Genomic DNA, 26,193 nt, shown 5'->3' on the forward strand with positions numbered 1-26,193 from the left:
GCCAGGTTTCCACTAACAGACAAAGAAAGCCACATTAGATGTTCTCAGTGGCAACATTACAGTCATGTCAAGTTGAATTTAATTATTGAAAAACAAATGTGTTTGTTAAGTGTAACATGTGACAATTTGCTTTAAAATGTTGCCAATTTGGTGAAAAGTTCTGTAAAATTTGAACGTTGATTTTTGTATGTTACATACACACAAAATAATGTATGTAACAGTGCATGATTTGTTAACATTTGTTAGTGGGAAGTGAAAATGTTGTGGAAGTAATCACTTCAAAATGTAAATACGTGCAGAGCTTTATAGAAATAAAGTGTTGCATATTGATATTGATCTGTTTCCTACTTGCATTCTTTATAATTATGGTGAAGAATCATTAACATAATTAGTGTCTTTACATAGATGAATATCATTAATTATTAATGATAACACATAATTAAGTTAAATTGAGGAAATTTGTTATTTGAGAAGTGTGTGTCAAACTGGTAGCCCTTCACATTAATCAGTACCGAAGCAGCTCTCACTTTCAAACAGGTTGGTGACCCTGGTTCATAGTATGTGTGGTTTTTGTAATTAACAGCTAAAGTGTTGTTTTTGCCCTTTACTCAGTGCAAACACGTAGAAGGGAGAGGTGCACAGTTTCTGCAGCACTATGAACAGTAGTTACAGAAAAAGTAAATAAATGTACAAATATACAAATATACAATCCGCTGAAAAAAGAAAGAAAAAAGTTTATTTGTTTACATTTTCAGATAAAAAAAATGTAAATATAACACAAAGAAAACACAAGCAAGCACACGATGCAGTTTCTAAATGAAGGTGTTTGTTATTAAGGGGAAAATATGGCCCTGTGGAAAAAGCGATTCTCCTGTTATAACACAAATGAACTGTGATGTTTCCCATCGTTGGAAAGCTGAGTTCAGTTTTTCTAACCTGATTACTCCCTCGTGTGGTCTCAATCAAGAAACCACTTAAATACGACCTGCCTGACAAAGTGGAGTAGACCAAAGATCCTCAAAAATGCTGCGATCCAAAGACATTCAGGAACAAAGTATCTGAGATCTCTCAGTGCTGAGGATCCATGAAGCTGTGAGACTTCAGCAGAGAGAAAACGACTGGGCAAACATGGCCTCTGTAGCAGAGCTCAAAGAGGAAAACCACTGCTGAGCAAAAGGAACATAAAGTGACTCCGTTTTGCAAGAATACGTCTCGATGATCCCCAAAACATTCAGGAAAATACTCTGAGGGCTGATGAGACAAAGCAGGAGCATCATACCAACAGTGAACATGGTGGCAGCAGTGTGACGGCTGTGTCGCTGCCTCAGGACCTGAAGGACCTGCTGAGGAAATGAAACATCCTGTCTGGCTTTCTGTTCGTGACCTGAAACACATTTGGGTTCTGCAGCAGGATCCAAACCACACCAGCACGTCCACCTGTGATGCTTTAAAAACACAACATGAAGACTTTGGAGTGACCAAGTCAAAGTCCTGAATCCAACTGAGACGCCGTAGGAAACTCGGTTTCTGCAGCTTGTTGGTCCGGTGAGCAACCTGTCACCTGACTCAAACAGGCTCTCCTCCAAGCAGTTCTCATTTATAAAGGACTTTACAAATCCAAACTTTACGGCTGACAGATTGATTTTCTTGCTTGAGTGCAGCTAGCCAAACAATGAGGAGCCACTTACTGCTAAAGACAGTGAAAGTGGACAGCACTTTAACATAAAACTCATTGTTGCAGCCACGGGCAGCTCAAAAGTGAGTGTTAGTTGTAGTGTCCTTATTTTCCTCTGGATTATTGATTCTGTCTCTAGTCAGCTAACAGAAACTAAAGTTTATCCGCCGCAACCAACCACATGATGTCACGTTCCACACTGACAGAAGAAGCACTAAATGTTTTTAAAACCTTATTTTTAAGCTTTTTCTTGACTCCAGCTTCACAGACAGAGCCAATGGCAGTTCTGAGAGCAGGGCTCCATGATGGAAATTAGCATTTCATGTCGTCCTCGCAAAGGTGCTGAAGTGTTGTTAAAGCACACGCTGGACTGAACGCTGTCGTCTCTAAAAGGACATTTTCTATTTTCCTTATTATGTAAAAATGACATGTGTGTTGCTCTATGATGTCATGAATCAAACATTTCTTTTATTGGAGAAATGTGATGTTTAGGTGTGTGTGTGTGTGTGTGTGATGTTGAGAGGTGGCTTTGAATGAATTCCTCAGCGTGGATTGGATAATTGGATGTCCAGCAGCCTCTCTGTACCTCTGAGCCTCACAGCTGTGTCACTTTTGAGTGTCCGTGTGAAAATCCTGCAGCGCTGTGAGTTAGGAATCTTTCTTTTGTTGGATGAAAGTGTTTTGCAAATAGACTTTTTGTCATTGTTGTGAATATTGCAGCAGCTGAGTAGCAGTGAGAAGCCTTTGAAAGCCGTTTTCTCTTTGTTGCTGGTCAGCAGCTCAGATTAGAGGATTGTCAACTGCCTAATAAAGAGTGGATATAAGAACCTATCCATGTACCATTAGTTTTATTTTGTGTTAGAAAAGCAAAGGAGACGTTGTGTGTTTGTAGTTTTATGCAAATACAGCATGTGTTTTATTTCAGTTGTTGTGAGCTGTTGGCCTTTAGCTGAGAGCAGTGGGAGTGAGACGCTGCACCTGATGCTGTAACAACCTTTACACTCTTTATTTAACAGCAGCTGTAACATCGGCTCATGAAACACCGTGGCTGAATCACATGTGTGAATTAATTTCATTTATATTGTTTTTGTTTGTTTTTGTTAATTTACAAACAGCTTCATTTCTTTATTTGTGTTTTTTTATCTTACTGTGGACACAATAGATAAACAATGAAATGAACGAAAATGTTTTTCTTCACTGTCTACAATCAACATTTCTCTAACTTTGGTGTGTTATGAAAGGCTGTGGGGAGGCTGTCATCAATAAGACTGTAATCAAACTGTAATCTCCTCACCTTTGCTGTAAAATCTCATATTTATTTTTCACATTTTCCACAGACGTGCAGTGGGCTGGGCTGCAGTCAGGTTGATTTTAGCCCCATATTTGGACACCTGCCTTAAACCTGAGTCATGCTGAACATGGCGTCATTCTGGTGTTGCAGACGCTTGAAGATGTTTAGCTTCTTGTAGACAAACTTCTGTTGTAAAAACAGGAGCAACTGAAAACGGGCACAGTTCAGGTTCACAGGTTCTCATTATCTAGTAAAAGAGAAATTATTCAATTCAATTTATTTATTCATTTCTCTTTTATCACAGGACTCCACTGGGATAATATAACAACATGAAAAAATACTTAAAGGCAGAAAAATAGAAGGAAGTTGCAAAGATCATGTCTGTGGTGAGAGTCTGGATGTTATTCCTGTACCAGAATAGTGTGTGTGTGTGTGTGTGTGTGTGTGTGCGTGTGTGTGTGCGTGTGTGTGTGCGTGTGTGTGTGTGTGTGCGTGTGTGTGTGTGTGTGTGTGTGTGTGTGCGTGTGTGTGTGTGTGTGTGTGTGTGTGTGCGTGTGTGTGTGTGTGTGCTATCAAACCCCAGAAACAGTGTTGGTTGATACAAACAGAGGGACCATGAAAATGCAGCTTCAGGTCCATAGCTGACCGTCGCTGGCATTAACAAGTAGGAGGGGCTTAGTGACTGGCATGGAGCCCCGGTGGAGCTGCTGCAGGTGCAGATCTTGGTGGTGGCAGCAACTATTCCAAGAGGTGGCTGTAGCTCAGGAGGTAGACTGGTTGTCTACTAATGGGAAGGTTGGTGGTTTGATCCCAGTCTGCGTGCCATAAATACTGGGATGCATTTGTCGTCTGTCACAAAGTGAGAAATGAAAATGCAGCACTCAGAAAACAGAAGGTTAAAAAGTATGAGAAACATTTATACAGTGACTAACAGAATATATCATTAATGGAATATATACAATAACAATTAATTAGCAATAGCTTCCATAGCAAGATTAAATTAACTGATAACAATATGCGGGTCCAGCTCTAAATATAAGTATATAAATATATATAAATATATATATATATAAATATATATATATATATATATATATATATATATATATATATATATATATATATATAAATATAAATATACATCTCATGTGACCCCGGCATCACGTCACAGCTGCACATAAATAAAATGTGAAATCCGACAAAGTTTCGAGTAATTTTTCAAGCTGAAGTTGCTGTAAAGAGTTTATGAATGATCATTAGACTAAAGACTCATTTTATATTGTAGGTACACACACAACTGTACATGTACAATAAGAATACAGGTAAACAACAAAAGAACATATAGAGATAACTCGAGCATTTAACCTAAATGTCTTTTTAAAAGAATATTTTAAAATACTTTTTGCATCTTTTAAAGGACAGTTATCCAGAAAAATTAAATTAAAACAATAAATAAAAAGTTACAATAAAAAATCATTTAAAAAAAGCGAGTAGAAAGAAGGAGGATGTTTTCTGCTGTTACAGACGTGGCTGATTGTAAACACCAGAGATCATTTCTGCTTCTTATGTGAAGGTCAAGTTGAGTGAAATGTTGCAGCCAGTCCAGCCTGTGTTTACCACTGAACACGATGCTGTCAGTGACAAAGGTGATTCATAATCAACAAACGATTATGTTCTGAATGCTCTCAGTCCATTAAATGATCAGTTACTGGTCTACAGACGTTGGTAGCAGCTCTGTGCCCACTCACAGGGCCGTTAACATCTCGTTAACTGTGGCGGCAGCACAATTAAATGAACGAGCAGCAAACTTTCCAACCACAGAAGTGTTTTTGACTTGATTACTTCCATTTTCACTCACTCGTGAGTTTTTGTTGTCTGTCTTGTGAATCACAAGTTAAAAAACCTAAATTGGGAGGTTTCCAGTACAATGTTTAAACTGGACTGTTAGTCAGCCAGTCTGTGGCTGTGAGTACAGCTGATGTAATCATTTTGAGTAACATCCAAAAAACGCACGGCCTAATCTGTGGACTGGACTGGGAACACGATGGAGCTAGAATGAAACACACAAAGCTAATTGTTAATGTTAATGTTATAAAGCAAGGTTGCTTTAACCCTCTCAAGGCAGGCGTTGCAGAGTTAAAAGCTAACAACCTGATTACCCCACAGACATATTTTATTTTTTACTCAGAAGCACCACTGCAGGTATTCTTTTGTGCATTAGCAACAAAAACTTAATTTGAGCCTGAGAGGGTTAAAATGAACGTTAGCCACTCCCAGAAAGCCGCTGCTTTGGGGAGAATAACCAAGAATATTCTGCATTAACTTGAAATATTACCTTATATGTAAACAGTATGTCTTCGATTGACCTAATCATTATGAGTGACTCCCTCTTTGTCATCATGGCTGCATGAATGTGCATCACATATTTTGGTGATATTAGAGCATATCACAAAATACATACAAAATACACACACGTACACATGTACATATTACTAATGCTTTTACAAAAAGCATGCATTAAGCGTGGCATATGGGTGCATTAGGGGCAAATGAGTCTTGTGACACCCAGCAGAGTTAGTGTCCCAGTGTTCCCAGCACTCTGCACTCTGCTACAAATGAACTGCTGAGAGAACTCAGTGATGTGGATAAAATAATGAATCATGCAGGAAGCAACCTTCATCATTACACACTTCATCGGTGAAAAGAGGAGACGAGGCCAGCATGTCATGACATCGAGCCAAAGGTTTGACACCAACAGATGATTTATGCATTCAGGATGAGACGGAGCGAAACTTCCCTCTGCACTGAATGAATATCAGAGAGCTTTGACTCAACTTTGTGAGTGACTGTAGTTGTTTCTACCAATATCAACTGGATGTAAAAACAGATTCGTTAAGAGCAATTCTCTCCTAAATTAATTCTTGCAGTTCTTACACAATGTTAACATTAAATAGATAACAGGCTCAAACTCCGTGGCCATATTCAGGCTTTCCAGTACTATGAGGATGTGCTTATGACACTTTTATTGCAATAGGTTTTTTATGTTAAAGCTTATATCAGGGTACACAACAAACAAACAAAGTTGCTGACATGTCCAGAAACATTACCTTTGCTTCTTTGTGGTCATTAAGATATCAATAAAATGAACGTATTTACATAAAACAGTTCTCTGGTCCTGGTTAACTAGTTGCCTTGTGGTAGGTACGGGGTCACAGCACAGAGCGGATGCAGCGAGGGCGTGACCCTGGAGATTGTGTTGGATGTCTGTTGCATCAGGTAGTAATGGGTCCAAAGGACATTGTATTTAATGCTCCTCCACATGCTCCGAGGCTCTCTTTATGCCCACTATCAGGCATTGTTGGGCTACATCTCCAACTCTGGATGCAGCATCCTACACCCTCAGGAGGGAGCACACTTCTGGATTCATTCAGGTGTGATCAGAGGAGCCAAGGTATGTCACTTGTCTGTTTGTGGACACTTTCAGCTACACTGTCACCCCAACGGTTACGTACTGATGGAACATGGGGAGTGTGTCTTGGAGATGAACATGCTTTAAATCACTGGCAATTGCATCCAGAGCCTCCAAGCTGATGGTGTCATGTAGCTCCTTTAAGGCAACATTAGCATGCAGGGGGACATAAACAGCAGCCAGCCAAACCAGCACCAGCCTTCGCTCACACGGATGTCCCCCTCCTCGTGTTTTCCCCACCGGCTGGTTCTCAGCAGAAGAAAGTCCACCTGAGTGTGTCGTTGTTGTTGAGCTGGACTCTGTCAGCACAATAACACAACAGTTCTACTGCAGCTGAGACTGTGTAAGCATGAGATGCATGTTTTATTATCCAGATTATGAACAATAGACAGAAAAGGTGATGGCATAGCAGGTCTACTGGCTTTGGCTTTTAGCTTTGCTAGCAAATGCTAGCTTTGTTATCTCATCTTGAAACACCGGCGAGTCATCGGTTCAGGTGTGTGGATGACACCTGGCTGAAATCAAAGGACATGCTCGCACTGACTTCACTGAAAACTCTGAAAACAGACTTGGTCAAACTGTCTCCTGTAATTCAAATGACTCTCAAAGTGACACATATATTATTATTTAAAAACGATGTGTATATGTGTCTATTTCTAACATACTTAAAGGTGCAAATAAGTCAGGATGCCCGGGGTAAGTGTGCGTTTCACTTTGTGATATAGTGTCTGCTAAGCACTGCTACCCACTGACAGAGCGCCACAGTCCACGCAGAGGCCAAACAAAAGCACAGCTGCATTTAGCCCTTCATGCTGTTTTGTGTTATCCTTTATTTTGAATGTGGCACACTTTACAACTCTGACCTAAATCATCGTGGTCTCAATCTGACTAAATGTTAATGGGATATATGAGTGCAAGAAGAACTGAGAAAAGCAATTGGTTTAATTGATGCAGCAGTAAGTCTCAGGGTCAGGTGGGGTTAAATGTAGCAGCATACATAGGAAGCTGCTTTTCCTCTCTTTGCCTCAGCATCTTGAATTTGGAGGTAGACCAAAACCTTTGTCTTGTTAAATTTATAGGCATAAGTGGATGTGTTTTTGGCTTTCTCTCCAAAAGTTGATTCTGTTCATCTGGACGATTTCAGTGGGAGAAACGTTTCGTCATCATCCAGGTGACGTCTTCAGTCTCAGCTGACTGCAGGTTTACCCGAGCTTACAAACAGGACATTTGCATAATGACTGAAACCAGCCCACCGAAGGAACAACGGGCTGGGAGGTCAGTTCCTTAATCATGATTATGCATTTCCTATTCCATTCCCCAACTCTGAAAAAAGTAACGCCGTTATTCCCATCACTGGTTCAGAGAAATCAGAGTTACCCTATAACGAAATACACAGTGTGTTTCTTAATGCAAAACAAATCATGGGTTAGATACTGAAATCTAAGAATGCACGCAAAGAAAAAAAATCATCAAAGTAGAGTCTCAATTCAATTCAATTCAATTTTATTTATATAGCGCCAAATCACAACAACAGTCGCCTCAAGGCGCTTCATAGATACAGAGAAAAACCAACAATCATATGACCCCCTATGAGCAGCACTTTGGTGACAGTGGGAAGGAAAAACTCCCTTTTAACAGGAAGAAACCTCCAGCAGAACCAGGCTCAGGGAGGGGCGGGGCCATCTGCTGTGATTGGTTGGGGTGAGAGAAGGAAGACAGGATAAAGACATGCTGTGGAAGAGAGACAGAGGTTAATAACAGATATGATTCAATGCAGAGAGGTCTGTTAACACATAGTGAGTGAGAAAGGTGACTGGAAAGGAAAAACTCAATGCATCATGGGAATCCCCCGGCAGCCTACATCTATTGCAGCATAACTAAGGGAGGATTCAGGGTCACCTGGTCCAGCCCTAACTATATGCTTTAGCAAAAAGGAAAGTTTGAAGCCTAATCTTGAAAGTAGAGATAGTGTCTGTCTCCTGAATCCAAACTGGAAACTGATGCCTGTTTGTTCCCAACGGACCGGGTGATCTGATCTTGTTAACACTGCTGACAGGCTGAATGAGTCTTATAGAAAGTCTTGTCTTAGCCTTGATCTTTATAACCACAGATCCCATTTCATCCCAGTTTCAACAATCAGTAAGAAGAGAGGCTTTCTGGAGCATGTTCACATTAATATTAATCTTTAACAGGGCTGTCAAACAAAACAACTGCTGCATAACGCCCGCCGCTATCTTAGTATGATTGGTCACATGATGCATCACATGACTACAATGCGTCATCGTTTTTGAAAAGGCTCTGGGTTCGTTGTCCACACTGTGTCGCGAAAACAGCGTTTTCAAATGTATCCACTTTGGAGAGCGTTTTCAAAACGCCGTCTCAGTGTGGACGGAGAAAAGGAGAAAAGGTGTTAGTGTGGACGCAGCCTCAGTTACCCATGATGTGTGCATAGCTGTGAAGCCAGTCTCCCACTAGTTTGTGATTCCTCTTTTCTCTCTGTCTTTCTCTTCTCTTGGTTGTTTAACAGAAACAAAGAAGGCAGCCAGCAGCTCAGCTCTGCACTTGGTTACACACAAATTACTCTAACGGAGTCTAATGTGTGGAAAAGAACAGAAAAAGGTGTTTGTGTGTGAATGGGTGAAGAAGTTAAGTCTTTGACAGTAAGACACTGACCATCACGCTGTGACAAAACGCACACGCAGTGTGTGAAAGAATAACTTGCATTGTTTTGTCCCACTCTTCATTACTGTTTGTAATTACTTCAGTCTCATTGCTATGACACACTACAGTAACTTTGTACCACAACAAAATCCAGTAGGTGTAAAATCACATGTTTGAATTGCTATGTTAGTTATGGAAGTAACCCTCTCTTAGTAGATTCTGTTGATTTGTGCTCAGGCATATTTTCTCTCTATAAAACTTGTTTTTCTAGGTCTGATCTACATCAGTTAGTCTCAGCCTCACTTGGCTGATTGAATCTGAAGTGCTTGCTGCTTTTGATCAGTTCAAACTGGCTGGTGTGATTGCACCAAGAGAGACCGAGAGAAAGAGCTTAAAAGCCTCCCTGAGATCTTAACACAAGTAATAGCAGAAATCCTGGCAGCTAACAGCCACAGAACCACGGTTTGTGGAGGAATGTGGAAGTCTGAAAAGATGATCTAACATTATTTCCCAGTTCACTCTGTTTGACCTTTTGTAATGAGTTCATATCAAGAAGCCCTTTTCTTACACACATAAATAATCATAATAAAAATATGTGGAAAACATTGTCAGCAGTCCAGTATGCATGTATGAGTGTGAGGATGAATTTTGAACGTCCAGTGAGAGGGAGAAAAGAAAGGGAGCGAGGAAGGATGAAGAAAAAACTGAGGTGCTGACCATGCAGATTCTGCTTCAGGGGCACCCCAGCTAGCCACATCCATCAGGCCCTGATGCTAATGGCTGTTACAGAACTGCATCCTCCCCACCATGCTCAAATCACCCCCCACCCCCAGCTACAACCATGCACATACACACGATGCAACACCCCCTTTTAGCCTGCATGACAAAGGAGACTTGACACAGAAATGAGTTGAAACTAATGACTCTAATGAGTCTCGCTGCCCCCCTGCCAATGTCTGCCGTCATTACTGCTGTCCCTGCAAGTGGCTCCAAATGGCTGTTTTTAGTCTGGCAAACTGCCGCTCCCCTTCATTGAACAAGTAACAGCAGGAGGAAGTTTCTTCCAGAGCTGTCCTATGAAGCCGTGTTCTCTTAGAAGTGTTTAGATAATTATCTCAGAGACTAATAAACCGGTCTGTGTCCTCTTTTGTCTGATTTTGGAGATGTTTAACCTGCACTGATTTCTGGAAGGGGGCATGTTTCCTACATAAAGAAAAAATCAGCTGTCAGTAGGTTTTTAACCCTTTAAGACCTACCATAGAACCAAGTCTGCCAGAGCTTATATTATATTTTTACATGCTGTGGAGCCATTTTTGGGAGCATTTCAAGTTGCTATACATCAATACAACCATTACAGCCTAAATTGTAATAATATGTCTGCATTAAGTGCATAGTAATTACATAAATTGCCAAAAAGTGCAATAAACTACAAAAACATTGAAAATCGTTTTTGTTTTTTAACATATATTTCTAGTTAGAGAAATTTAAGAGGCTTATCCCTCAAAACTGTAAATACAAAAAAGTTGCACAAAATAGTTTCCCACCACAGGAAATTTATTTTGAGTGTCTTCATAGTTTTATTTTTGAAATACACCAATTTTTATATACTGCAGGAAAAATGAAAATAAATATTATAGTGCAAATTTGCAAAAAAGCAGCATATGCATCAAAATAAACTATTTCCAGCAGTGCAATATGAGTCCTAAGCATCCCAGAAACAACACAGAAAGTCATAAAGTCAAACATAACTTTTAAAAACACCAGTATAGGCTCATGAGGCCCTGATGGTAACAAAAACTACATTTCCGCTAAATGACGTCACTTCCGGTTTCGGACAGGTCATGGCGGACATGCGATAGTTCGCGCTGATGGACATAGGAAGTGTTACAAACAGCTGATCGGATCGGCAAAAGTGTTTCTGGAATATTATGTTTTTGTTCCTGCAAGTGCTTTTTATGCAGTTTTTGCAAAGCTATATGTGGAAGGAAACTGTGACCGAGGACAAGCTGATGGCATAAGATGTAAGTACAACTTCTCCGGTTTCATATGCAAAAAAAATTATTGCGCTAGCTTACGTGGTTGCAGTGCTACCGGGATTTAAATGTAGTTGAGCAAAACGGAGCGTGCCTGCTCTGACCGGTTTTAAAGGGTTAAAAGGAATCACTGCTCTTTGACACATTGGGGTATATACCATGTCTCATGTTCTTAACCAAAAGTAAATAATCTCACACCCTGACTGCCTAAACTAGCTTACAGATGTTGCTGCATAGTTGCCAAATACAGAAAGGTTCAAAAGTATTTTTACAAATTGGAGTTAGTGTTTTAACAATCCAGAAAACTTTATCAATGCCAGGACTTCATATGAACCAATGAAGCAAGGAGTGTCTTAGAGTCGGTCCCCAAAGGAATGTTCTTGTTAGACAACCATACTTTCTGACCTGGTTGGTATGATGGACCCTGTGACGATCTGCCAGGCATTTGTTTTTTTCTTTGGTCCTCAGGAGCGCTACTCCAATGATGGTGGTCTTGGACAGAGGGAACTGTGTGGTCTCCCCCAACTGCGGGCAGGAGTGGTGGCAGATATCCAAGAAAAACCTTGAACAGGAACAGACTAGTTGCTGCAGAAGTCATGGAGTTGTGGGCGTACTCCACCCAAGAAAGCTGTGGGCTCCAAAGAAACTGGTTAGCAGACATAAAGAGCAGCCTCCTGTCCTGAGTGGCTCTCTCTGTTTGGCCATTGGTTTGACAGTGAAATCCTCACTACAGACTGGCCTGGCCCTCAGCTCCATACAGACTCCTTCCAGACCCGAGATGTTACTGGTTTCCTCTATCAGACACAATGTCCTCCGGGATGGTGTGATAGTGGAAAACGTGGTTGGTAATTATGTGAGCAGTTCCTCGGGCAGTGGGTAGTTTAGGGAGAGAGACAAAGTGAGCTGCTTTGGAAAAACGGTCTATAATGATGAGGATAGTGGTGTTACCGGAGTAGCAGTGACCAGTGACGAATTCCAGAGCCATGTGTGAACTTAGTGCACCCAGTGAATGACTTTTCCTCGGACAGTGGTGTGAACATACAGGCGATTCGGGGGTCCGGTTCCGCTCACTGGGCCTCTGTGATGGTGGACTCTATTTTAGCGAGGTTTTTGTGGTCTCTCCAGATCACTAGTGGACGCTCTGTCCTCTCCAGTCAGTGCCTCCACACCTCCAGCACCAGCTTGATGGAACTCCTGATTGCCCACATCATAACTTTTCATCATAACTACAGCGCCAAATCACAACAACAGTCACCTCAAGGTGCTTTATATTGTAAGGTAGATCCTACAACATACACTACCGGTCAAAAGTTTTAGAACACCACAATTCTTACAGTTTTTTATTGAAAATTATACAGTTTAATTTCTCATTGCACTCTGAAATGAAAGCATATTACAAATACGCAAATCAAATCAAAATTTATTTCTTTAGCACATAATAATACAACAAAGTTAGCCAAAGTGCTTCACAGTCAGTCGGAGCAAAAGCATAAGACAGAATAAAAAACTGTTAAAAAGAGAGGAAGAAACAAACAGCATAACTAGCCACGAAATAACAAACTAGTTTGAATCAAAAGCCAGACTGAAATAATACGTTTTAAGATGCAATTTAAAAGACTGGATGGACTCGCAATTGGTGAAGAAATTATAGACCAAATATATTCTGACTCATCAAAGTCGCCCCTGTGATATAACAGCTGAACACAGCCGTGGCTTCTTTCTACAACAGAAATCAAATCTTCTCTCATATCTGTAGCTGAAGTTCCCTTGAATGTGACCTTGTAGCTGCTTTGCTTTCACTCTTCTGTCCAGTTCAAACCAGCTCGATGGTTTCAGTCTGGAGACTGTGCTGGACCTCCATGTTTCCAAGCTCACCATCTTGTTCTTTGTTCCTGAGGTGGTTCTGCCACAGCTTGGACTGTTTGGGTCTTTATCCTGCTGTAGGATGAAGCCCTGACCAACTAGGTGCATACCAGAGGATCCTGCATGGTGCTGCATGAATGCTGTGGTAGCTGTTCTGGTTCAGGGAGCGTCTCTGTACCAGTCACTGACCCTGGATCAGCAAACAGCCCCAGACCATCACACTTCCTCCTCCATGTTTGACCGTTGATGCCACACACTGTGGAACTTTCACCTACTCCACGGCGTACAAAGATCCTGCGTGAAGATTTCAAATGTTGATCCATCCGTCCATGAAACCTTCTTCCAGTCTTCAGTAGTCCAGTGTCAGTGTTTCATGGCCCAGACGAGCCTCTGTGTCTTATTCTGACGTCTGGCTTTCTTGCTGCAGCTCATCCTGTCAAACCTGGAGCTCCAAGTTTCTCTTCACAGCTGAAACTGAGACTTTGGGTCTCCTGGGTCTTCATGACACAGAAGGTCAGTGCCACAGGTTTGTAATCCTAGGGACCACTGGGATGTGACGTCTTCGGTACAGGAACGAGGTATGATGTCTTCCACAGCACTGGGACCCTCTGCAGACTAAGACTCATCATGAACAGTTTATGAAAGACTCCACAAAGCTGGAGGACACAGGCCTAAAAGAAGCAAGACTCACCCTGTATGGTCCAGCAGACGTGCCTGAGTTGAGTCTCCTCATTTGTCTGTGAACCTGGTCGTGAGTGAAAGTGACAGGTGAGGGAGGGGGGTCAGGACTTTTAGAGAAAGCTATTGTGCAATGTGGAGAAAGGAGAGAGAGTGCCGTGGCTGTGGATTCCAGGCTGACTACAAGGAAGTCAGTACAGAGATGAGCATTCAAAGTGAGTGTTTGACATTTTTCATAAGGTTGTTTTGGACATATCTTTATGGAGTCTGCCCTGTTGCTGCTCTCTTCTTTGGACTGTTTAACTTGCTGCCAGTCTTCCTGTGCATGGTCACTTTGTGTTTCTGATTGAATGTCGCATTTTTACTCAGCCCCTGTCCTCACCTCTGTTTTCGATTAAATTATGTGCTGTCCACGGGAACGTGTGTAGGCTGAGTGGCCATCTTTTCCCAGCAAAAATGATGTGCTCCAAGGTGGTGACCATGGTGGCCATTTAGAAGTCGGCCATCTTGGATACAACTTTTGTTTTTTCAATAGGAAGAGGGTCATGTGACACATCAAACTTATTGGTAATGTCACAAGAAAAACAATGGTGTGCTTGGTTTCAACGTAACTTTATTCTTTCATGAGTTATTTACAAGTTTCTCTTTGTTCACAGCCATTGACATGTCGAAGAGGTTAACACGTGAGGAGCGGATCGAAATTGTGTTGATATCTGGTGAATGCAGTAACCGGGTCATTGCAGCAGATTTCAATGCAAGACACCCTACGAGACCACCCATCTCCCATGCTACAGTTAGCAAACTGCTTGCTAAGTTTCGTGAAACTAGTTCAGTGTTGGATTTGCCAAAATGTGGACGCAAGAAAACTGTCACTAATGAAGAAACATCAGTGGCTGTCCTAGCTTCATTCAGCAAGAGCCCACAGCGTAGCACTCGCCGCATGTCACTGGAGAGTGGCATTAGTAGAACATCCCTTCGGCGGATATTAGCTACTCACAAATGGCACCCTTACAAACTCCAGCTACTGCAGCATCTCAATGAGGATGACCCAGATCGGCACAGAATTTGCAGAATGGGCAAAACAAAAATTGGAGCAGGACCCTCAGTTCACGCAGAAGATTTTGTTCAGTGATGAGGCAAACTTTTATGTGAATGGTGAAGTTAACAAACAAAACCACCGCTATTGGTCTGACACTAACCCACATTGGATGGATCCCTCCAAGACTGTTGGACCAACAAAAGTGATGGTTTGGTGTGGTATATGGGGTACAACGATAGTGGGTCCATTCTTCATCAATGGAAACCTCAAGGCCACTGGATATTTGAAATTGCTACATGATGATGTGTTTCCCTCTTTATGTACTGAAGCTGCCACGTTCCCTGAGTTTTTCCAGCAAGATGCTGCACCACCACATTATGGGTGCCAGGTCCGAGCATTCCTAGATGAACAGTTTCCTGGAAAGTGGATTGGTCATCATGGGCCAGTTGAATGGCCCCCAAGGTCTCCCGATCTGACCCCCTTAGACTTTTATCTTTGGGGTCATCTGAAGGCAATTGTCTATGGTGTGAAGATACGAGATGTGCAGCACCTGAAACTACGGATACTGGATGCCTGTGCTGGCATTTCTCCTGCGGTGTTGCTATCAGTGTGTGAAGAGTGGGAGAAGAGGGTTGCATTGACAATCCAACACAATGGGCAGCACATTGAACACATTTTATAAGTGGTCAGAAACTTGTAAATAACTCATGAAAGAATAAAGTTACGTTGAAACCAAGCACACCATTGTTTTTCTTGTGACATTACCAATAAGTTTGATGTGTCACATGGCCCTTTTCCTATTGAAAAAACAAAAGTTGTATCCAAGATGGCTGACTTATAAATGGCCACCATGGTCACCACCCATCTTGAGGAGTTTGCCCCCTCACATATACTAATGTGCCACAAACAGGACTTTAATATCACCAACCATTCCCATGTTGTTACGCTGTATCCATAGAAATGGCCCACCCTGTAGTTGTAAACTAAGTATAGACCAACAATTCTATGTTTTGTGTGTGTGTGTGTGTGTGTGTTTGTGTGTGTGTGTTTCTTTTTACATCTGTTAAATTCATGTGTGTAACCAAGTCTGTGTCTTTTGTTTGGGATACTTGTGTTGGGCCCCGGATAAACAGTCCAGGTCTCTGCTCCCATCTCTTGGCAGCCTCCTCTCTTATTTGAATGAACCATAGTGATCTTCACCCAAAGACCATCATTGCTGCCAAATCTCCCACCACCATCAGTGCTGGCTCCAAGCCAGGGACTGAAGATGCCAGCACTGGCCTCCCGCTGGGTGGCCCCCACCGGTCTACCAAGGTCAAATGTATTTAGCTCCACTTCTCAGGTAGTGATGGTGATGGTAGTAGGAGTAGGTTTAAGAAGACAGTGCAGACCTGAGAACTGAATAAACATTAAAGCTTGAGGAAGAAATAGGCTCATAAAAACAGTAGCTTGTTTTTTCTTTGTTTGTTTCGTTTTTGTGAAGATGGAGACATTTAGCTAACTGGCTCATGTCCAAAACATGCACTCTGATAGGCTCTGTGTCTGTAACTTTGTTTGTTTTCATGAGGGCTCTGTAGGCTGTAAGATAACCTTTGTTATTTGCATCTCAGTATATCCATGGAGGTGTACTATAAAACAAGATTAATGGGCTAGCAAAGTATGTTAAACTTGTTTTTCTTATTCATGAGGTTGCCTGTTTTTGCCCTGGATCACTGTAGTAACCTCTAATCAACACACTATTTCTTTCTTTTAAACATTCTTATTTAATATGATTTATTGTTACGTTTTTGCCTAGTCTCAACAGGACCTGGAAAAACTAGTCCACGCATCCATCTTTAGTAGGCTTGATTACTGTAACAGCATCTTTACAGGTCTACCTAAAAAATCAATCAGACATCTACAGCTCATTCAGAGCTCTGCTGCTCGAGTCAGTCCAGCTCTGAGGTCTTTACACTGGCTGCCTGTCCGTCAGAGGATAGACTTTAAAGTTCTGATGCTGGTCTATAAAGCTCTGAATGGTTTAGGACCAAAATACATCAGTGACCTCCTGACCCAGTATGAACCTTCCAGATCCCTCAGGTCATCTGGATCTGGTTTTGTATCACTTCCCAGAGTCAGAATCAAACATGGAGATGCTGCATTCAGCTTTTATGCTCCTTATATCTGGAACAAAGCCTCAGATCAGCTGAAAGACTCAGGTTGAAGACTCACCTGTTCTCAGCTGCATTTGAATAAAGCACCAAATCCGCACTGTTTTACTTACTTTTTCAAAACTTACATTTTAAATACAGATTATCTACGGTTCCTTTTTTTTCATTTTAAATTATGCTTTTTGTTTGTTTTTTAATGTCTCTGTAAAGCACTTTGAATCACCTTGCTGTTGAATTGTGCTATATAAATAAACTTGCCTTTTCCTTCAGTAGGTCTGTGACTCACAACTGGGATCTTCCTCACTGAACTCAACTTTCCGACACACCTCAGTGCTCCAGTGAGGTCTATTAAAATTCTTCAGGAGCTGGGTTGTACACTGGTTGTACATCGTTTCAAATCAAACCATTTTCTTCCTCACAACAGGGCAGTATCGAGTAGCACGTGGCCAAATTTATCAGAATGCAGCCAAAACCTCTGGAACGTCTTACTGTCACCTTCGTTTGTTTATAAAATCTACTCAGTAGAAGTACCTTACTCAGATTAAGTCAACTAACCAGTCAGGCAAACCCATCTCCATATTCTATTTTAACATAAACTCATCCTTACGCCTTTACAAGCCACTGCACCATAGCCTCCAGCTGCCACTAGTTCCCTCTGAAGCCTTCTCTAAACCAGGCTCGACTCCAGGCAGTGTCCTCCACATGTTTTTGTTTTATATTACATTCATTTCCTGGTGCCCTTGGTGCAATCCGATTACAAAATTCTGGAAATACCACAATCTGGTGCTATATCTGCATTAAAGCTTGTAGAAAGGCACCTAAGTCAACAAAATAACACCTGCTTTGTTAAAGACAGATGGGGGGCAGCCATAGCAACTAAGAACCATAGAGGCATTCCATGCATTTCTCTGATGCATGGGATAAAAATGAAATTAGGTGTTCACATGTATCCAAGAGCAAGTAATTATGTAGTCCTGTTATTAAATAACAGGACTACAGGACTAATATTCTAAGCTTTTCCTACTGTCCTCTTACATTAGCGAGCTAGCTGGGTCACAAAGGTTGTTGGTTCAAGTTAATGTTAGAACTGTGCACACATGCTCAGCGCACGCTCAGAGGGTTATGGTATGGGGGGTATGAATACACCTGGTAAAATAAGTAAATGTATTTCTAAAGATATTGTTGATATGAAATTATTAATAGATGTTGGTCACAACAGATTCAGTCCACAGATGCAAAGAAACCAAACCAGATATGCCCATAAATTGTGTAAAATGAAGAAATGACAGAGAAAGTATTAAACACCGTTACTAAAGTTTGTTTCATACTTTGCACACAAGCCTTTGTTTGTGATGACAGCTTCAGGACACGTCCGGTATGGAGAAACTAGTCACACACACTATTCAGGTGTGATTTTGGCCCATTCTTCCACAAAAATCGGGGTCATTCTAGCATCTGGATTTTCCTTCTCTGAAACCAATTGAGGGTTTCCTTGGCTGTGAAGAGAGTTCAACTTCGGTCTCATCTGACCAGGCTCTAGTATTTCACTGGCTTGTCTAAATGATGTAGAGCAAACTTTAAACGTGCTTCAACATGCTTTTTCTTCAGCAATGGATCCTGCATGGTGATGATGCACCTTGATTAGAAACTGAAAAAAGAATTGAATTGATGATGCATATAGGCCATGGTGGTTGAGTACATTACTCAAATGGATTTCTTTGACACAGTTGTACCTGCTGATTCCAGGTCTTTCTGCAGCTGATCCTTGGCTCTTGGACAACTCTTGTGATAATTTGTTTCACTGCTCTTTCTGAAATCTTGCAGCGAGCACCCGGTTTAGACCCCAACAGTGCTCACTGGAACCTTCACTTTAGAAATTCTTTTGTAACCAATGCCATCAGTATGTTTTGCAACAACAAGGTTGCAAAGGTCTTGAGGGAGCTCATTGGTTTCGCCCATTATGTGATGTTTTTTGTGTCACACTTGGTAATGAGACGAATTTTAAAGGACCATCATTTGGGACTGAACCAGATGATATTAATTTGCACTAAGTGGCAGGATTGCTTCTTTATTACTGATAAATTGCATCTGATGTCACAACTTTTCATTTGTTTTTGCACCTTCCTTTCTCCATGCATTCAGTTCCTTAGCCCTGTGCCATTTCTCATTATTACGCATAGCTTAATTTATGGATATCTATGGTCTGATTTCATTCCATGTGTGGATTGGACCGATGTCTGGTGATAATGTAATGCCAGTAGCACCTATAAAAAAAAAAAATATATATATATATATATACACATACATACAATTATGTACTTACTGTATGTATCCAAACAAATTCAAACCTGTGCACCAAATTCTTGTTGTTAAAGTCAATAAAGATGTATGCTGTGCAATCATTCCACCACTGAAGAAAATAAACAGCTCAAATAAAACATTAAACCCCAAAAATGATGTGTCATGGCTTGGTGATGATACATTAAGGACCATGTTAATATGAAGACTATTTCATTCAGTGATAAGTAGATAAAAGCTGGTTATCTGGTGGAAGTGTTGGCCAAACACTTGCACCTATTACAGCATCATACAACATTATACTGCATATACACATGACTGGAACATGTTCCAGGTAGAAGGTCCACACAGCAGCCTCTCAGGCCCAGAGCCAGGATGCTGTTGAGATCGCTGGCAATGCTCAGCCTGGTCACTGCTGCTGTTTGCTGGGACTGTGCTGGAAACCTTTGGCTGACCAGATGCTCGTCACAGTGGAGAGAGGATACACCTGCTGAATGGTGGCAGCGATGCTGAACCACACTAACTCGTCCCATCAACATAAGAGAGGATAGAGGCCACGTGATGAACTGTATTTCATGAATTGAATGAAAAGAAAGACATCACTTCATGTTGGAATATATATATATACCAAATTTTACAGTGCTTATTTATTGGATAAAATAAATTAAATGTCACCGTTATTACTGTCCAGACAGAAACGGCGGGGATGTCCAAATCAGGCTGCATCCTCCTGAGGACCTGGCCTTCACGGTCTACGTATGCCAGGTCCTCCGAAAGCCAGGTAGGCCGGAAGTGATCGACTGTGAAATTGGACGGTCTAGCCTTCAGAATTACGTTACGAGCTCTCTCGGTGGAGTGAAACTCAGCCGTCTGCTCCTTGCTATCTAAAATATAACTGGACGCTGACCATCTCACACTTCTGTTTAATCAGATTTCTGTTTGATGTTTATTCAGCTGTGTGAAAACCCTGGAGGAACCCTCCCGAAGGAATTAATAAAGTTTTATTTAATCTAATAATTTTAATCTCAGCCAAACCGATTTACTCACGAACAAATAAAACACTGAAAAAGCCAAACAATAACATTTTTGAGTTATCTTAAGTGACTGATACATCACGTTTAACCTGAGTAGCCAAAGACTGCGGGGGTCTGAAAACGATGTGCTCAGATATTTGAAGTTTACACAGCTACATTCTCACCTGAAAATATGTCAAAAGTTTATTTTATGACACAGAAAGAGTAATAAGAGTGATATTAAAGCTAAGTAGCTGCCGGCATTGTTGGAAACTGGAATTGGCTGGGCTTCTAGGAATTCTGGGATATGGTTTTTCAATTTTGTTGTCCGGGTGGAAAATCGGGAGGAATTCGGGAGAATGGTGGCTCCGGGAGATTTCGGGAGGGACACTGAAATTCGGGATTCTCCTGGAAAAATGGGGAGGGTTGGCATGTATGGGTGTATGACGGCTGCTCTACATTAAGAGTATTTGGAATATTTTAGGCTTCCAACATGTGCAAGCTCTTTAATCAAAACATTTTAATGCTAAGACATTTTTACTGTTTTTATTCATGATCCGTGTTATAAGACAAACAAACAAAACATTAGTAAAGCAATTATTCACTTGCATTCCTGAGTTTAGTTTCAGTGGTTGAACGTTACACTTGATTCATTTCTGACTTCTGGGAGAGGTCCAGTGTACCGGCTCACATTTCTGTATAAACATCAGTTTGTTATTTGCCTGATAATATAATTTTTACTTCAACTTTATTTATACAGCACAAATCAAAACAACAGTCGCCTCAAGGTGCTTTATATTGTAAGGTAGACCCTACCATGGGGTGAGAGGCAGGGTACACCCTGGACAGGCCGCCAGTCTGGTGCAGCGTAACACAGAAGGCCATTCACTCCTATGGGCAATTTAAAATGACCCAATAACCTAACCCCACTACGTACATGTCTTTGGACAGAGGGAGAAACCCGTGCAAACTCCACAGAAAGGCCCCAGCACGATGGTGGATTTGTACCAGGCCCTTCTTGCTGTAAGGCAGCAGTGCTAACCACTGTGCCACCGTCCCATTACAACAGACACAAGTACTGTACTGGTTTCTGTGGTGCACTACATAACATGGAGGCAGGCAAAAGCTGTTTTCAGAGGAGCGTGAGAGGAAGCTTATGAAGACAGTCACACCGCGTCCTCCAAACCAAGAAGAGGCCCTTCCAGACGTTTCAGTGGAGGCTTGTCAGAGCTGCCTCTCGATGACCACCAGAGATATCAGAATAGTTAGGATTGACCAAACCAGAGATACTGGCAGCAAATATTTGTTTTGTATTTTTGGAGTTGAGTGTGCAGTTAGAGGAGGACTTTTTCACAGACACAGAAAAGGAGTTGAGTGGAAGCACACTTTCATTTGCTCAGCTTTATCTTGTGTTCTGCTTTAAGATGAAAGTGCTCGTGGCTGTCTGAGTGAATGACACGCTGTGTTATCTGTCGCCAGAGAGTCTGTATTAATTAGCAAACAACCGCCTAAACATGTTCTGGATCTGAGGGTTAAATCAAAACGCTGACAAAGAGCAGATTAAAGAAGTTGGCCCAGAAAGCTTCAAATCACAAGGCTGAGTTCAGCAGTGGGTGTTTCTATAAATATTCCCATCACTTTTCCATGCAGCTCCAGGGGAGGTGCACAGATTGCAGACGCCTTGTTACGCTTGGTTTGGCTGTTACGGAGGGTGTAGGGGCCGGGGGCCACTGACAAACACACACCTGAGATTTTCAAGGATCAGGTGTGACTAATCTGAACACCCTCATCCTAGAAGAAACGACTCTGTTGACTCTGCTCTTATTTTTTCTTTACAGGGTTCTTAAACAAGAAGTTTTTCTCTTTCTGTTAATATTTCATTGTTTTGGTTTTGACGCACGACCTGAAAACACTAAATATTTCATCAGTGTTTCATGATTGGCTGACGAGTTAAAAACAATACAGTGTTGGGGAAAGGCAAATAAAACACAAGCAGCTTTGAAGATGCATTAAGTGATACTGGAACATTTACTTGAACTTTTTCCCCAAAAGTAAAGAAATGCAAATTCTTTTGTAGTTTTTTTAAACCATCACCATCTACAACGACGCCTTTTACTTGGCATGAACACTTGAACCAGGTCACACACATGAGGTGCTTTTCCTCCTCCTGTCTGCTCTTCCTGTCATTAGATTAGATTTTTTCAACATGGTCTTAAATTGCCATTTTCGATCTGAGACAAGAGTATAACAGCCTTAATCAAACAAAATCATTGGCTCGCTCCCTGCTTGAATCTATCGTCCTTTAACTTTCATTGCTCTTTGTGCCCTTGACCATGACATGGAAACCTCAAGTATTAATAGTATCAGATTGATGGTATTGATAATATAAGGTCTCCCTCAGTATTTAAGCGTAGATGTTCAGTACATGTATTCTGCACTGAAGCCTGAGGAAACAGGGTCACCAAGGGCCCACCTCTGTCAGTGCGCCCCAGGGCAGATGTGGCTACACTGTAGCTGCCATCACCAGTGTGTGAATGTGTGTGTGAATGTGTGTTTGACTGAATGTGGTGTAAAGCGCTGTACAAATACAGGCCATTTACCATTTACCTTATCATATGAGGGGCCCATGTTATTACAGCTTTTGATTGATTTGATATGAAATATATGAGCGATGCGTGTACATCATTCATCAGTGTCAAGACGACAAGCTAGTAATCAGCACATCACACAGCTGTCATTCAGGCCTGGCTGCACCGTGCGGTGACATCACCTGCAAGTCTCAAGGAAGTGTAGGTCTGCGTCTGTTTACCCAAAAGAACCAGAACTAAACCAAAAAACAAAGGAGAGAATACACTGGAAATGGTCCGTCTCACTTATTTAAGAGGCTCCTGAATGAAGACTTTTAAAGCAAAAGAAGGGGAAAGGGCCAACTAATCAAGGACATCTGTTTGGTAAAAATAAAGGACGTAAAAAAGGGCGTTTGTGTTTACCCACCATGGAGGGCAAAGAAGGAAACGGGTAGGGCAAAGTATCTAGGATACCAACAGTGAAACACACTTTTAGATCACAGAGATGATGTTAAGTGTGTCAGACAAACTGACCTATTTTGGATAAGCACCTATTTCCCTTCTTGAAATGTTAAACTTCATCTGCTTGAATTCATGTAGACATGAATCCAGGAGGAGAGCATCCAGTGGATCCGTCTGCTTTTTATCATAATTAGGGGAACAAAAGATTATACATGAAAATGTGATGAGCAGTCATATCCAATAGGCCCACTCTCCATTTATTAACATTAATTATATACATGTAGGAGGTTGATTAACTATATGCTCGCTATCGAGGGTGCATGTTATAATGACATAATTGGGGACTCAGACTTGCAGGTTCATAGCATAATGCATGCCGCTTTCTTTTTTTAGTGATTTGATATACAGACTCTTAACTGGTGATCAATATCAAAGATTGTGCAGCCTACATGGCCCATCCAGCCCTTCAGCTATCCTTGACCAGCCCTCATGAGGTTAATGGAAGTTTGAATTCAAACATAAATATGCATCATGCAGGATGTCCCATTTCAGGCACCAAAAACTCTTCTCTGGGGATATTAGCATGGAAGAGGAATAAACTACCCAAAGAATGGCTTACTGTGATTTGGAACAGACCTATGAGATCTGCAGATATGCATTTGCTATGAAATATGTCTGCTCACATTAAAAATGTCATAATCTGAGAGACTGTCCGGTGTTTCTCCGCTTGGGCTCTTTTGGTTTCCTGTGCCCACCCACTGGGGGGGGTGACTGGTTCCACAGCTGCATCTTTCCACCTATAATCCATCAACAGCTATGAGCAGGATGTAATTTAAGACAAGCCCAGCCTTCCATTCTTCACCAGTTCCTCAGCTTTCTTATGGTAACTAGTCCTTCACGTCTCTCATTGTTTAAGTTTTGCCTGTACTTGCGTCTCCTTGTATCTTCATTCTCTTTTTCTAAGACCTCAATTCGATTTACCTGCAGCACAACTCACTGGACTCACCTCAGGATCCCTGGAAGGCTCAGAACGTCTCTTCACCCACTTTGCGATTCAGCCGGATGCTTAGTCGTCGTTCTCCCGGAGCTAACTGTCTCCAACCTGCAAGTAAGCTTCTGCTCTCCAAACCCGTACTGACCTTCAGTCAAACCTCAGGAATTAACCGCTCTTTCCCTCGTTGCCAGAGACTCTCGCTACATTTCCACCAGTTCAACAATACCAAATAAAGCTTCAAGTCCAAACTGTTCTTTGATTCTGCTTTTGGGTCCACTCCTACGTACTGGCTTCTTGGCCCCCTGACAAACAAAAGCTGATGCATAACATAGACCTTTAACAAGACAGACTTATATTTGTCTTGGTGTTTTCGCACTGTGTGGCACAACAGGGGGTGTTTTGTAAGTCGGAGCTAAAAATGAAACTAAAATAGTCGACTTCATTTGGCCTGTCAGTACAGAGAGCAGATTTCTCCTGCTTTGGCTTCCCTTCATTGGCTTCCTGTTAAATCCAGAATTCAAAATGCTGCTCCTCTTAAATAATCAGGCCCCATCTTCTCTTAATGACCTTGTAGTACCATATCACCCTATTAGAGCACTCCACTCTCACACTGCAGGCCTACTTGTTGTTCCTAGAGTATTTAAAAGTAGGATGGGAGGCAGAGCCTTGTTGGGTTGGATTTTAATTTGGGATTGGTAGAGTCTTTAGTTTTTTACTGATTGAATAATTACTTAGAAACCTGCAGAATGTGCAGGGGCAGCTTGAGACACGAGAACTGACACCTGATTTTGGTCAAGGCCACCTCTTAGCTCAGTGCCTGCAAAACAACCAGCTTCTCCCCACCAGTTTTAACTGGTTAGATGCACATTCTCAGAGGTGCCTGAAGCACCACTGGTACAAAGAGGACCAGACTAATGCCAGGAAGAAAGCTAACACCCATTTGTGCATTTTCACTGTCTCCAGCACCTTCACACACGTCTTTTATTCCTCTTCTCTTCAGAGCATGCCTCCACCTCTCTCTCCACCCAACTCCTCCCTACTCTCACTACTGTGGGACGGACCTCAGACCAGGCCGGTGCTGCAGGATGCTGTGGTAACTGTTTTGGCTCAGGGTTGGTTCCTGAAAACTACCTTTTTGTATAATTCTGAAATATATGTTATTTTTCTTTTTTGTGTAATCTGACCTTTGTTTTTAACCTCTGGCAGTTCACCACTTACCTTTGTACCATCCAAGCTGCTCACTGGACTTGAATGTTTGAACTGCAATAAATAACTGTAAAAACTGGGCTGTTCTTAAACTTTTAGTAGAGTATATCTTTAAAAATGTCATTAATCATAACTGAACACAACACGGGACTTACTACACGTCCTTCCATATTTTACATTGCTCTGAAACATGTGATCCTAATTTAACTTGAACAGTTCTGTCACATAAAAACATCCCGTATTTCTTCCTCTTCCGACTCGATGCTATTAAATCAATGAACCCTGTCTCCCGTTGGAACGAATATTCCTCGGCCTTTTAAAGGTGCAGGTGTGACCAATCAGTGCTGATTGGTCTGGTGTCCCTCAGCTGGTCCTATACGCTTTCACTGGAGGTGCAAGCTAAGGTTCCCAGGCAGCCAATCATCCGCGTGTGTTGTCACACTCACTCACATTTGCATGAAGGAGGGCTGCCTCACTTCTGTAATGCTCCTATTTGTGCCTGGGTGGGCGCCTAATAGCTTTGCAGCAGAGCTGCTCCTGCTTCTCTGGGCTACGTTACAGAAGTGCTGCTGCTCTGGCATCCCTTTCTCTTTTCTTGGATTGTCTGTGGACATTTCAGTAACAGGCTGTGCAGTAATTAGCCTCCGAGTGGGCTCTCTGTCTCATGCACAACTGACTTGGCTTTCTGTGGTGACTCACAACGTTTGATCTTTGTGCGTGGCCTTGACTTATACGTCCTTTTATACACCCGTGTTTGAGCTGTGGTATATACGCAAAGCTGCTAATGTGTTTTT

At 41.8% G+C, this 26,193-nt stretch overlaps 1 protein-coding gene across 1 annotated transcript in view; it reads left to right on the plus strand.

Moving 5' to 3' along the window:
* LOC146524126 (uncharacterized) overlaps positions 1–25,452 on the plus strand; it is a 49,096-nt gene extending 23,644 nt beyond the window's left edge. The window contains exons 3-8 of the mRNA XM_085134982.1: positions 12,942–13,049; positions 13,420–13,505; positions 19,849–19,938; positions 24,164–24,330; positions 25,194–25,305; positions 25,400–25,452. Of these exons, the coding sequence (XP_084991108.1) occupies positions 12,942–13,049; positions 13,420–13,505; positions 19,849–19,938; positions 24,164–24,330; positions 25,194–25,305; positions 25,400–25,452 (616 nt within the window). The remainder of the gene's footprint in view (positions 1–12,941; positions 13,050–13,419; positions 13,506–19,848; positions 19,939–24,163; positions 24,331–25,193; positions 25,306–25,399) is intronic.
* The last annotated feature ends 741 nt before the right edge of the window (positions 25,453–26,193 follow it).

This window comes from Neolamprologus multifasciatus, chromosome 2 (genome assembly GCF_963576455.1).
Source record: "Neolamprologus multifasciatus chromosome 2, fNeoMul1.2, whole genome shotgun sequence".
In the NCBI taxonomy this organism is placed as follows: Eukaryota; Metazoa; Chordata; class Actinopteri; order Cichliformes; family Cichlidae; genus Neolamprologus; species Neolamprologus multifasciatus.